The sequence below is a fragment of the Erythrolamprus reginae genome, chromosome 2, assembly GCF_031021105.1.
Source record: "Erythrolamprus reginae isolate rEryReg1 chromosome 2, rEryReg1.hap1, whole genome shotgun sequence".
Lineage (NCBI taxonomy): Eukaryota > Metazoa > Chordata > Lepidosauria > Squamata > Dipsadidae > Erythrolamprus > Erythrolamprus reginae.
The window spans coordinates 100,946,337-100,960,500 of NC_091951.1; the positions used below are offsets into that span (position 1 = coordinate 100,946,337).

The following is a 14,164-nucleotide window of genomic DNA, read 5'->3' on the forward strand; positions in this document are numbered from 1 at the left end:
ATTAAATATGTTTTAGGTCCCTTTTGTTGTAGGACTTTTCCTTTTACCCATTGAACTCCCCCATCGAAATTCCGGGTAAATACATTTTGACCTAGAAACATGCTTCTTTCAGGTAAAACAGACATCTCACCTTGACCCATGGTATTTGAATAGCGAGGGTGTAACCTGTCTAAAGGAGACCTTAGTTTCCGCCCCATTAAGACTTCTGCAGGGCTTCTATGGGTGGCAGCATTTGGAGTAATGTGTTGCATTAACAGGAATTGGTCTAATTTATTTTGTATCTCCCCAGGGCCTGCTCTGCGCAGCGCCTCTTTCGCCACCCGTACATAACGTTCAGCCAACCCATTAGCCCATGGGGAGTAAGGGGAGATTAGCGCATGCCTGACCCCTAGATTACTCAAGAACACCTCAAACTGTCGAGCGGTCAGTTGTGGCCCATTATCTGAAACAAGGACATCAGGACACCCATGGGTTGCAAACAAATGATACAGGGCCTTAATAGTGGCACATGTTGTTATATTTTGCATAGCCACAATCTCTACCCACTTAGAAAAAGCATCTACGACCACCAGGAAGTACTGGGACCCAATGGGGCCAGCGAAGTCTATATGTATCCTGGACCAAGGTCCAGTGGGTTCTCCCCATTCTACGGGGGCAGTTCGAGGGGGATTTGGCCGTGACTCTTGACAGGGGTCACACCGGCCTACCCAATGCTCAATATCGAGATCTAGGCCCGGCCACCACAGGTATCCCCTTGCCAAACCCTTCATTCTGACAATGCCTGGGTGTCCCACATGTAACATAGTCAGTACCTTTTTCCTAAGCGTAGTTGGAATGACCACTCGATCCCCCCATAGTACACATCCTTTCAAGTAGGACAATTCTAGTCGCTTTGTCTTAAAGTCTGCCAGTCCCCCCTCTTCTGGTCCTCCATGCCAACCCCTGTGAATACAATTTATTACTGTTTGAAGAATGGGATCTGACTTAGTATGCTCAGCCACTTCCCTGGCTGAAGTTAGAGGGGTTTCTTCTATTTCTAATAGTAGTACCTCATCAGAAGGAACAGGGTCTTCCCCTCTTTGTGCCAAAGGGCACCTGCTTAGTCCATCAGCGTGGCTAATGGACTTACCACCCTTATGTATTAAGGTATACTGATAACTGGAGAGGAATAGAGCCCATCTAATTAGTCTAGGAGACATGAACGGAGGGGTAGGTTTATCTGAAGGCAACAGTCCCAAAAGGGGTTTGTGGTCTGTTATTAATTCAAACCTCCTTCCAAATAAGTAATTATGAAATTTCTTAACGCAAGCTATTAAAGCCAGGGCCTCCTTATCCAATTGGCTATAGTTTCGTTCGGCAGGGGTCAGTGTTCTAGAGAAAAAAGCTATAGGTGCCTCAGTGTTGTCTGGCATTACGTGGGCCAATACTCCGCCCACCCCATAAGCCGAAGCATCGCATGTAAGCCTTATGGGCAAGACTGAACTGTACTGCACCACCACACTATTAGAAGTCAACAAGGTCTTTATTAGAGAAAATGCTTCGCGTTCAGGTCTGCCCCAGGTCCAGGGAATTCCCTTCTGAAGGAGTCGGTGGAGGGGTTCTGCGACCGTTGCCTTCTGTCTCAAAAAAATAGAATAAAAATTCAGAAGACCTAAAAAAGCTTGTAGTTCAGTCTTATTGGTTGGTTCAGGTGCTTCGGTAATTGCTTTTAATTTCTCAGTTGTGGGGTGGATGCCCTGACTGTCTATTCTATACCCTAGAAATTCAATGCTAGTGGTGCCCCATACACACTTGTCTGCTTTTACTCTGAGCCCCTTGGAGTGGAGTCGTTGTAGCACAGCCCTGATTCTCTGGTTTAATTGGGGAATGGATTTAGCCAAAATTAGAATATCATCGAAGTAGGGTATGGTTCCTTCAAGACCCGTTAACACTCGCTCCATTAGACTCTGAAATATCCCAGGGGCTATGCTTACCCCGAATTGCAATCTGGTGCATCTGAAAGCACCTCTGTGCATGACAATTGTCTGAGCCAAAGAGGTAGGCTCATCGACCGGAAGCTGCAGGTATGCCTGAGCAAGATCGATCTTTGCAAAGACTTTTCCTTCTCCTAGGGAGTGTAGGAGGTGCTGAACTACTGGTATGGGATAGGGGTGATGCTGAAGGGCCTTATTAATAGTAGACTTATAGTCCGCACAGACTCTAAGCGAACCGTCCGGTTTTAATGGTGTGACAATTGGAGTCTCCCATGGCCCTTGCTCTACAGGGACTAGGATTCCTTGAGCAATAAGTTGATCTAGCTGGTGGTCTAGTTTAGGCAGTAAAGGTAAAGGAACCCTTCGTGGCTTCAGGCGAATGGGTGGAACCTTTGGGTCTATGGAGAAAGAGATAGGGTCCCCCTTATAAGTTCCCAAAGTAGGGCTGAATACTTCAGGAAACTCATGTACAAAATCTGGGGTATCAGAGGGGGACTGAAGTAAACAGATGCCAGAGATCTCAATTCCTAAGGGGGCCATCCAGGTTAACCCAAGGAGGGAATGCCTTGCCCCATCTACAATTACCAAAGGTAGGGAACATTTAACAGATTTGAATTGTACAGGAATATCAACTTTACCCAATACAGGGATGACATGTCCCTGGAAATCCCTTATAATTAAAGCAGTTTGAGTTAACTTAGATTTACAAACATTTGGCATATACATTTTGAATTTGTCCCAAGGCATAATAGAGTGCCTAGACCCGGTGTCCAGTTCTAAATCACAAGGCTTGCCATTTAAAAGTAGAGAAATAATGATTTTTTTGCCTTGCGTTGTATTTGCGCAATTTACGTAAGTTTGACAGTTACCTCTGTTGTAGTCGCGGTTAGCGGCTGAGTTGTTTTTCCGGGTAAAAGATCTTGGAGGCCGGTTTTCGCGGGCTTGTGGAGCCTGGTAGGAGAAACGCTGTTGGCGAGGAGCGGAAAAGGTTTCTTCAGGCAGGGGAGCCCGGCAGGCCTCAGCGATGTGACCGCGCCGATTGCAGCGGCGACAGATGGCGTCCCGAAAAGGGCAGCGAAGTCGCGGATGATTTCCCCGGCAACCTGGGCATGGGGCTGGTGTGCGAGGGTATCTCGGTTGTCTTGAGGGGTCGGTCGGAAGCAGGAGGCATGTGTCGTCGGCGGCGGCTGGAGGGCTGAGGTCGTCTGCTTGATCAGCTGCGGAAGAGATTTTGGAGACTGTTTCTTTGTGCTCGTGGCTTTGGAGGTCTTTGGCTGCTGCTTCGGCGACCTCGGCGGTCTGGGCGAGTTTAATGACGTTTTGCAAAGTAGGTTCGTCCTCGGTGAGGAGTTTGTTGCGCACTGTGGCGTTTTTCATGCCGAATATAATCGCGTCTGTTAGCCGGGCTTCTGGGCTGTCAAAACGGCATTTTGACAGTACCGTTCGGAGTCTGGTGGCGAATTGGTTAATAGACTCAGCTTCTCGTTGGGCCATCCTGGAGAACTGATGGCGGTATACCACAGCCGGCTTCGTGGGTTTGAAGTGACCCGCAAGCTTGGATTGTAAGTCTGGCCACGGCACGTTCTTGGCTGGAAACGGATCGGTGAGCGTTTGAACCAGATCGAAGATTTCGGGGCCGCAATAGTTGAGGAAGATGGCTCGTTTTCTGTCGTCTTCGGCGGTCCCCATACCGGCGGCTTCCAGGAAGATCTCGAAGCGGTTCATGTAGGCTTCCCAGGACGCCTTTTCGGGGTCGAAGTAGTCGGGTGCTCGGCCGATCTGCGAAGGATTCATCTTGCTCGTAGGTTCTCTCCGGTTCTCGTCGCCAGTGAAAAGTATTGAGACGCCAGACCAAGTGCTAAACAGTGGTTCCCTTTATTCAGCTCTTTCTGCAAGTGACAATCAGCTGGGAACTCACCAGTCGGCAATGAGAAACTCGGCTCTATTTATACTCTTAAGGCTCGCGCCAAAAGAGCTGTCCTGCGTCTGAGCCAATCAGACGCCACCAAGCATTTCCAATCTGCCTGGTAACAGCATTCACCTCAGGCAACTATTTACATGGCATATTAACATACTCAACAGGAGTCAAAATTTTACTCAGTGCGAAATTGGAATATTGGCTACCAGTTTGTTAGGTTTACAAGAAGGCTGGAGACGACAGCGACTCTTGTTAATATAGAGGAACCTGAAAGGACATTCAGCTCCTGGGTCCTCCCATTTCTCAAGCAAAACTTTGAGGATTTGGGTAGTGCCTGGAGCTTCAGAATAATTTATTTATTTATTGGATTTGTATGCCGCCCCTCTCCGAGGACTTATGGCGGCTCACAATATAAGCAATATGCAATACAGTAATACCTCATCTTACGAACTTAATTGGTGCCGGGAGGAGGTTCGTAAGGTGAAAAGTTCATAAGACGAAACATTGTTTCCCATAGGAATCAATGGAAAAGTGATTAATGCGTCCAAGCCCAAAACTCAGAAACCCAGAAGCCGGCTGCCACCACCGAAGGAGGCTTGAGCCTCCCAATCCTCCCCGCCCCTTTGCCATGCATGTTATCCTGGGTGAAGCGCTGGGGGGAGGGAGTCAGGAAGGTCCTCCTGCTCCACACACCCCCAGCTGAAAGCACAACGGAGATCTGCGGCTGCCAGTGGCTTGAGCCTCCCTTTCCTCTACGCCACTTCGCCCTGCCTGTCATCCTGAGCGAAGCATTGGGGGGAGGGAGTCAGGAAGGTCCTCCTGCTCCCCCCCAGCCAAAAACACAAAGGCGGTCTGCCGCCGCCCGCTTGAGCCAGGATGACAGGCAGGGCGAAGCGGTGTGAAGCAATGGGAAGCTGAAGCCGCCGGCGGTTTGAGCCTCCCTTTGCCCCACGCTGCTTCGCCCTGCCTGTTGTCATGGGTGAAGTGCTGGGGGGAGAGAGTTAGGAAGGTCTTCCTGCTCCCCCCCAGCCAAAAATACAAAGGCGGTCTGCTGCCGCCCGCAGAGCAATGGGAAGCTGAAGCCGCCGGCGGTTTGAGCCTCCCTTTGCCCCACGCTGCTTCGCCCTGCCTGTTGTCATGGGTGAAGTGCTGGGGGGAGAGAGTTAGGAAGGTCTTCCTGCTCCCCCCCAGCCAAAAATACAAAGGCGGTCTGCTGCCGCCCGCAGAGCAATGGGAAGCTGAAGCCGCCGGCGGTTTCAGCCTCCCTTTGCTCCACGCTGCTTCGCCCTTGCCTGTCACTCAAGCGGGTGGCGGCAGACCGTCTTTGTGTTTCTGGCTGGGGGGGAGCAGGAAGACCTTCTTAACTCTCTCCCCCCAGCACTTCGCCCAGGACAACAGACAGGGCGAAGCAGCGTGGGGCAAAACCGCCCACGGAGCAATGGGAAGCTGAAGCTGCTGGCGGTTTGAGTCTCCCTTTGCCCCACGCTGCTTCGCCCTGTCTGTTGTCCTGGGCAAAGTGCTGGGGGGAGGGAGTCAGGAAGGTCCTCCTGCTCCCCCCCCCCAGCCAAAAACACAAAAACGGTCTGCCGCCGCCCACTTGAGTCAGGATGACAGGCAGGGCGAAGCAGCGTGGAGCAAAGGGAGGCTGAAACCGCCGGCGGCTTCAGCTTCCCATTGCTCCGCAGGCGGTTTTGCCCCACGCTGCTTCGCCCTGCCTGTTGTCCTGGGCGAAGTGCTGGGGGGAGATGACAGCCGGGCAGCGGGGCTTCCCAGCGGCCTCCCAAATGCCGAACCCAGAAGTTCGGCAAAAGTTCGGGTTCGGGAGGCCACTGGGAAGCCCCGCCACCTGGCTGTCACCTTTCAAAACAGCCGGGGGGCTTCTCGGCGGCCTCCCAAACGCCGAACCCAAAAGTTCGGGTTTGGCGTTCGGGTTTAGGAGGACACTTGGAAGCCCCCCGGCTGTTTCAAAAAGCGACAGCCGGGCGGAGGGGCTTCTTGGTGGTGGCGGCGGCGGGTTCATAAGAAGAAAAAAGTTCGTAAGAAGAGGCAAACATTTTCTGAACCCCGGGTTCGTATCTTGGGTTGTTCGTAAGACGAGGGGTTCGTATCATGAGGTACCACTGTATACAAATCTGAAAAATCCAATTAATTTAACTAAAAATCTTTAAAACCCATACAAATCGGCATACAAATCTAATAAATTATTATTATTATTATTATTATTATTATTATTATTATTATTATTATTAAAATCATTCATTCCCGTTCACACCACAAAACATACTACATTTGTCTTTAAGATTTTAAGCTTAAAGCTTGTCTTTAAGCTTTTATGGAAGGCAAGGAGGGTGGGGGCAGTACAAATCTCGGGGGGGGGAGCTGATTCCAGAGGGCCAGAGCCCCCACAGAGATGGCTCTTCCCCTAGGATCCGCAAAGTGACATTGTCTAGTTGATGGGACCTGGAGAAGGCTGACTCTATGGGACCAGTCGCTGGGATTCGTGCGGCAGAAAGCGGTCCCGCAGGTATTCTGGCCCGATGCCATGCAGGGCTTTATAGATCATAACCAACAGTTTTAATTGAGTCCGGAAACCAATTGCCAAGGCCACTCCAACAAAACTGTGGATGTAATGTAAGCACAAGGTAATTGTACCTAGAATTAGTTTGTGCTTCTTTAGTCCAATCTTTGAGAAAGGAAACGTAGCACACAAACTGATCGAGCTTCTGCATCTAAATGTCATTCCTACATAAGGGACAAAAGGGACAGGAATTTAGGCTTTTTTGCATCTGGCCACGCTTGACACATATGTCAGCCTACAGTTCCTAAAAAATTAACTAGCAATGCTTTGGTGTCCTGAAAGATACAATTTTGCAGAACTGGAGCAAAACAAACAGAGGGTCTGGCTTGGTCACATATACTTGGTGCTGGCGTCGATAGGATCTTCTCAAACTGTTGATGTATCTACATCCCTTATAAAGCCTAGGAGCTCCTAGGCATAAGGATGAAAGGTCAGTATCCTAGCTAGGCATGGACTCTGGCCTGATATAAGACTATTATGGACATTTAATTATAGTAACATGGACAAAACTGATATGGCCTGCTAGGTGGAGATGCTCACTCTGAATATGCACTGGAAGTTAGTTTCTTATGTAGCTAACTAATGAACTTGAGGGAGAAGGTGCAATAATTTATTTGTGATGTAAAGGACAAGTACACCTCTAGAAACAGCCTGTTTCCCAACTTCTGGTGGGCCCAGTAGGCTCATGTTTCACCCTCCCCAGGCTCCAAATGCTTCCTTGGAGCCAGGGGAGGTTAAAAACGTTCTCCCCATCCCCCTGGAGGCTCTCTGAAAGCCCAAAACGTCCTCCCAGAGCCTCTGTGCAAGCCAAAAATAAGCTGGCTGTCACACACATGCATGTTGATCTAAGGCAACAGCTTGCATGCCATTAAGTTCGCCATCACTGTTATAATTATTCCCTGCATATTTATTTCCTGGAAAGAAATAGGGAAATCTAAACTCACAACAATACGTACAGAACCGGTAATAACTACTAGAGTGACAGATTTAACAGATAATGGTTTGTGTCAGCCCCAACAGATAAACCAGAAAGGAAATCAACTCCACAAGGAAACTAAAATTCTGTTTTATCGGAAGTATAAAACAGAATGTTGTGAGTCTGATTGTGTTGGACTTCCTCTTCCTTATACTTCAGTGAATTAGGGAGGCATCCATCTGCGTTGCTTCCAAATGCTATCTTATTCAGAATTTTAAAAACACTTGAACCCCTTTTGCCTAAGCAAAAGATCATGCGTATTCCTGCCAATGTTATCTTCCTTATTCTCTATAGTGTGGTAGAGTGTGCATATTTTCCCTGGAAAGAATCTACATGATGAAAGCTAAATTCACAAAAATATGACTTGGACGTTTATCAATTACTAGAATGACAAGGCTTGGGAAAGGAGGAAGGTTTCAGATCCAAGAAATCCACAATTCTGCTGTGAAATCATACTTCATCCCTGACCTGCTTCTTTCCTAGAAGAAAGTTCCCTATTGTGTTTTACTTTCTCTACATTTAGAAAAACTGAAGGATTGTTTGGCTCCTCGGAGATACTATGAAGACTGAAGGATTAAATTACCTAGGGACCATAAATCAAACTATAATCAAATAAATCAGAACAAACAAGTCCAAACATCAAAACAATGCTAATAATATATAGCATAAACAAGAATAGAAAACATACGCTGTAAGAATGTCATTAGAACAGGCCAAAGGTCTTTCCTAGTCTAGTACTGGGATCAATTTCCCTAAGAATAAATTGGAGATGATATAAATGTCATTTCATGTTGTTTTTCCTTCAACATTTATTGATCATGGTTATATTACCTCAGATCAAGATGGCTTCGTTTGTCCATAGGCTTATCTTCTACAAAGACACTTCGATATTCTAATCTAAAACAATCACTTAAGCTGGTAGCCATCATATTTTGTGTTACATAACAAATTATTGTTTATAGAAAATACTGAATTTGCCCAAAGTGAATTATGTAAAATACATAATTGTTAAAATACACAAAGATCAAATGCTATAAGGTGGGATGTGGGGATAGAGACCAGAGATACAACCTGGCACCTTCTATACCTGTGTTAGATAATATACTCACAGTCATAGAAATAGTACATATTCTGTTTGAAGAGACACAGAATTAGGAAAAGCTGGTTTGGATCTCTATGATTAAGAATAAATGTGGTTTTAAAGTGAGGCAGAGAGCTGCCTTTGAAAAAAAACCTTTTTCATTAAATCAGCATCAGGAACTGAAAGTGAATACTGTATGTGCTAATATTTATTATTATTACTATTATTACTATTATTATTATTATTATTATTATTATTATTATTATTATTATTATTATTATTATTATTTAGATTTGTATGCCGCCCCTCTCCGGAGACTCGGGGCGGTTCACAACAATATTCTATTCCCATCTATTATTATTATCATATACACTTTCCATCTCACCAATAATGATGCCCTGGATGGAGTTAATAGGAGCTAAACTCTTATTACTCTTCCCCTTTTTCTTTTTCCCCTTCCCTCTCTTTTCTTTCTTTTTCCCTTTATCGTGTATAAATACAGTTTAGGCTTATGTGATAACTATGTAACTAAATAAAAACAACCCATAGTAAATATACTTATTTGATATAAAATATATAAAGAAGAGAGAATGGTAAACTGCTGAAATGTAAGCCTAAAAACCTCAACCAATGTCAAACACATTTGTTAATTATGTTTATTTTAATTGTTCAATAAAGTTTATTTATTTTTTTTAAAAAAGAGCTAAACTCCATTGATTGTATGGCTAGTATAGTTAAGCACCTCAGCTCTTTTGCAAGCAAGAATTCATACAAGATCTACAGTAACTCAGGCAGGCCTACTACTGTAGAACCGTCATACAGTACATCCCATCCCATTGACCCTGAAGGATTTTCAAATTTAGCACTTGCTCTTTCTTCAGAGCTCTTCCCTTAAAGGGGTGAAGAGACCTAGCCCCCTTCATGTTGTGGTAGGGCTGCCTACCGTCATTCTCATCCCACTTTCTCTAGTCCCAGTTCTGAGAGATAAGCAACAGCACTCAAGTCTTACCTTGAATCATGCAGGCTCATAGGGCTTTGATGGTTCTTTTGCAGGTGATGGAGGTCTGAGTGCCTTATGCAGACTTTGGCTCCTGTTATAAATTAGCTCATCAATCATTAACTGAAATGAGTAGATAGAAAAGTTCAAATCTCCTTCCTTGAAAAAGCTTCCTTCTCATATTGTCGTCAGTGCTAAAGTCTTATTTATGCATTAAATTGTCCTTAATCAAGGGAAGTTTGAAACTCCGGAGGCTTTACATGACTTCTGCCCCTATTGTTGTGATGATGATTTCTCTATTTTTACACAATATATATGCCCTGTGTTCTCTTTTCCAGTTAGTCTGACCACCATGAGACACCGAGTGCCTGGTTTCATCCTTTATTGGGACTTTATTTGGGGTTCAGATCCTCTACCTCTGCATTTTAGATCGCTACCAATATGTACAGTGGTGCCTTTACCTAAGAACGCCTCTACTTACAAACTTTTTAAGATAAGAACTGGGTGTTCACAATTTTTTTGCCTCTTCTCAAGAACCATTTTCCACTTACAAACCCGAGCCTACGAAACTGTAACCAGAAAAGGCAGGGAGAAGCCTCCGTGGGGCCTCTCTAGGAATCTCCTGGGAGGAAACAGGGCCGGAAAAGGCAGGGAGGAGCCTCCGTGGGGCCTCTCTAGGAATCTCTTGGGAGGAAACAGGGCCGGAAAAGGCAGGGAGGAGCCTCCGTGGGGCCTTTCTAGGAATATCCTGGGAGGAAACAGGGCCGGAAAAGGCAGGGAGGAGCCTCTGTGGGGCCTCTCTAGGAATCTCCTGGGAGGAAACAGGGCCAGAAAAGGTGGGGAGAAGCCTCCATGGGGCCTCTCTAAGAATCTCCTGGGAGGAAACAAGGCCTCCACCCTCCCTGTGGTTTCCCCAATCACATGCATTATTTGCTTTTACATTGATTCCTATGGGAAAAATTGCTTCTTCTTACAAACTTTTCTACTTAAAAACCTGGTCACAGAACAAATTAAGTTCATAAGTAGAGGCACCACTGTATAATGCATTCCTTAAGAGCTATCCAGGTTCTGGCCCTCAGTGGTTGTAGGAAGGGATATATGGAAGTGTGATCAGAAGGGTATACATGTAGTTACAACTGAGCATTTAGTGACCAGAGTTAAAATGGCACAGTCAAAAGTGACCTATTATTGGTTTTGACACTTACAACTATGGCAGCCACCCCATGGTCATGTGATCAAAATTTGGGCACTTGGCAACTGGCATGTATCCATAACAGCTGAACTGTCCTGAGTTCATGTGATCATCATTTGTAACTTTCCCAACCAGCTTCTGACAAGCAAGTGGGGAAAGCCAGATTTATTTAATGACCGCATGATTCACTTAACAGCTACAGCGATCTGCTTAACAAAGGTTGTAAAATGGGTCACAACTCACTTAAGAACTGCCTTCCTTAGCAATGGAAATATTTGGCTTACCAAACATTTATTACCAAACATTTAGAGCAGTGTTTCCCAACCTTGGCAACTTGAAGATATTTGGACTTCAACTCCCAGAATTCCCCAGCCAGCGAATGCTGCCTGGGGAATTCTGGGAGTTGAAGTCCTGATATCTTCAAGTTGCCAAGGTTGGGAAACACTCATTTAGAGGATTACCTATATGTGATCCACTTTCCCTTAAGCTCTGAGAGCAGAAAAATACATTTCATTCCCCCAACTGCTCGGTTTTACATGACTCTCATTGAGCCCTTTCCTTTCCTATCCCCCACAAGCTTTTCAGAACCACAGCTAACTTCTCTATCGGGCACAGTTTACAATTTAAAGCCCTGCCTCCGTTGAGTGACACATCAGCGATTAGAAGATCTTGCTTGCGAGGGAGGGAATAGCAGATCTGCCAAGATGTATCACTAGTAGTCGGAGACTTATCCAAAAGGATGTCCCACTGTCAAGGAAAGGAGGAGGAGAGGGTGCATGCACTTTTCACCAGCCTAAGTGAGAATTCTCCAGGAAAATGTATGGTATGCTTGTGTTGTATGCTTTTTTAAATGACGGGTTTTTAGATACTTTCTTTTAATATTAGATTTGTTACATTGTATATTGTTATTATTATTGTTGTGAGCCACCCCAGTTTGCGGAGAGGGGCGGCATACAAATCTAATAAATAAATGAATGAACGAACCAACCAACCAACCAACCAACCAACCAACAAACAAACAAACAAACAAACAAACAAACAAACAAACAAACAAACAAACAAACAAACAAACAAATAAAAATACTTTGGAAGGCAAGATCAGAGTTAGTCTCATTCCAAGGGCCATTGCAAGGAATCAGTATAAATCCCCAGGGATTGGGTGGAGAGAAAGAGAAGAGGGTATCAGAAAAAATACCCGGTGCTCCAAAATATAGAGAATATGTGGCTTCACTCTGCCTTGGTTCTGACCTCCCCCATAGCGCTTGCTATCTTCACCACTGCCACGGGATGCAGCTTTCAGGAGTTTGCGCCTGACAAAAGGCTGCCTTCCGCAGAGTCGAATTTCTCTGGGTCACCAAGTCTTTTTTCTGCCTGTCCCACTTCCCACTTCACCTCCTTTTCTTTTCATTGCACATGAGCTCTCAAGCAGAAGATGAATCACTGGATTGTGTGGTTATTTCAGCCATAAATACCTAAAGTACAATGTATTTCACCGGGTTGTCTTTCCAGCCGAAATGCAGCTTCTTACACAGTGCAGGTTGCTAATGATGGGCAAAACCAACTCTATTTTCAAGCCTTTCCATCCTTTTGTCCTCCCCTCTACAGCAACAGCACTTAGAATTATGCATTGCTTTACAGCCTTCGCCAAGCAGTTTATAAAGTCAGCATTGTTAGTATACAGTGATCCCTCAATTTTCGCGATCTCGATCTTCGCGAAACGCTATATCGCGATTTTTCAAAAAATATTAATTAAAAATATTTTCCCACCCGATGACGTCACTCTCTTCCTTTCTCATCTTTCTTTCTCTCTCTCTTTCTCTATCTTGCTTCTTCCTCTCTCACACTCTCTTCCTCCCTCTCTCATCTCTTTCTTTCCTTCTCTCTCTTTCTCTGTCTCTCCCCCTCTTGCTCTCGAGCGGCGGGCGGCAGGCGAGCGGCGGGCGGGCAGCAGCAAGGAGCCGAAGATCGGGGTTTCCCCTTTGCGTGGGCGGCGGGGAAGACCCAGGGAAGGTTCCTTTGGCCGCCCAGCAGCCTGCGCAGATGGTGTTTTTACTTCCGCACCACTATATCGCGAAAAATCAATTATCGCGAGGGGTCTTGGAACGGAACCCTCGCGATAATCGAGGGATCACTGTATATACAAACAGTTGTTGACAATGTATAAACAAACTAACAATGAATGCTTGAAGTACTATAGCTTTAAGAGGTAGCGTTGCAAATTGCCATAAGAGGGAGCCAGAAAGCATGATTCTCTCTCTATGCTCTTTCTGTTCTTTCTGCTGATTCACTGTCTATGACTGATGAAGAAAGTTTTGTGTGTTATATGATAGTTTGATATTATTTGTAAACTGTAATGTATGTTTGATGATGCAAGACAAAGACAGGCTTCTAATGTTATTATTGTATTGAGAGATATTGACTGATTTGAATGTGGATGATTGGACTGTTTGACTGTGCTATTTCTAAAGTATTTACACTATTTTATACACTTTAATGTATCTGTCTTGTATGACTGAATAATTACACAGATCTCCTGGATATCTGCTGGAATCCCGCGTTTTCCTCTGTGGATGTCCTTGATAACTCAAGGGTCATGCACCCTACTTAATAAGCATATTTCCACCAACCATCTGGGCCCTCATTTTACCCACATCGGAAGGATGGAAAGCTGAGTCAATCTTGAACCTGGTGAGATTAGAACTGCCAAATTGCAGGTACCCAGCAGTCAGCAGAAGTAGCCTGCAGTACTGCACTCTAACCACTGCACCACTGTGGCTCTGCAGCTTTCCTCCTGCCCCCATTTTGGTTTTCTTCCTTCCCTCCCCCTGGGTATCTCCGTTGTCCTTTCCTATAGGTGTGTGCAAAGGGACTTTCAATGACTCCTGTTTTCCTGGTCAGAGAATCCACAGCACGCACCCAAGCACAGTCACAGCACGGGGCAAAGGATGTCAAGGTGACTGTGGGAAAATGACCACCTTAGGCCAGACTCCTGTGTTTCGGCCTCATGGTTCTGCTCAGCTGTCAGCCTTGAACTCTGAACCCTGCCTCGGCCAGAAACACCAGCAAAGCGGCAAGGCAGATTTCCTCAATTTGCTGGCTTATTATGCTTTTGACTACACACTGAAGTAACTGACGAGCAAGACGATTTGTCAGGCGGGGTCTTGTCCTGTTGTGCAGAGGGAAGGGGGCGGGGTAGCATAGCTTTCCCAGTGACCTATTTTCAGGAACAAATGCAGATTGTGCAGTTTCCATTCAGGCATAAATTGAGGGAGGGCTGAACAAATGAGAGGCACCTAGCGTCTAATCGCTAATATTCTAGCATATTATTAGCTACACATTGAAACAAATAAGATTCCTTAGAGGTTGGGGCTTCCTTTTGCAAAGACCCAAAAATGAAATGAAGAACAATACAGAAAACAGAATATAAGACGGCCTTTCTCTAGAAGTTG

At 45.6% G+C, this 14,164-nt stretch overlaps 1 protein-coding gene across 2 annotated transcripts in view; it reads right to left on the reverse strand.

Moving 5' to 3' along the window:
- The window catches only part of CDHR2 (cadherin related family member 2), a 69,095-nt gene extending 59,522 nt beyond the window's left edge, over positions 1-9,573 (reverse strand). The window contains exons 1-2 of one of the 2 annotated variants that reach the window (XM_070738965.1): positions 9,536-9,552; positions 8,555-8,619 (exon numbers count right to left, since the gene is read on the reverse strand). Coding sequence is in view for 1 of the 2 variants with exons in the window: in XM_070738964.1 (XP_070595065.1) it covers positions 9,536-9,555 (20 nt within the window). In the remaining variant the exon portion in view is untranslated. Of the gene's footprint in view, positions 1-8,554; positions 8,620-9,535 lie in introns of both variants that reach the window. The other variant, XM_070738964.1, reaches the window with a different exon arrangement.
- Positions 9,574-14,164: the final 4,591 nt, after the last annotated feature.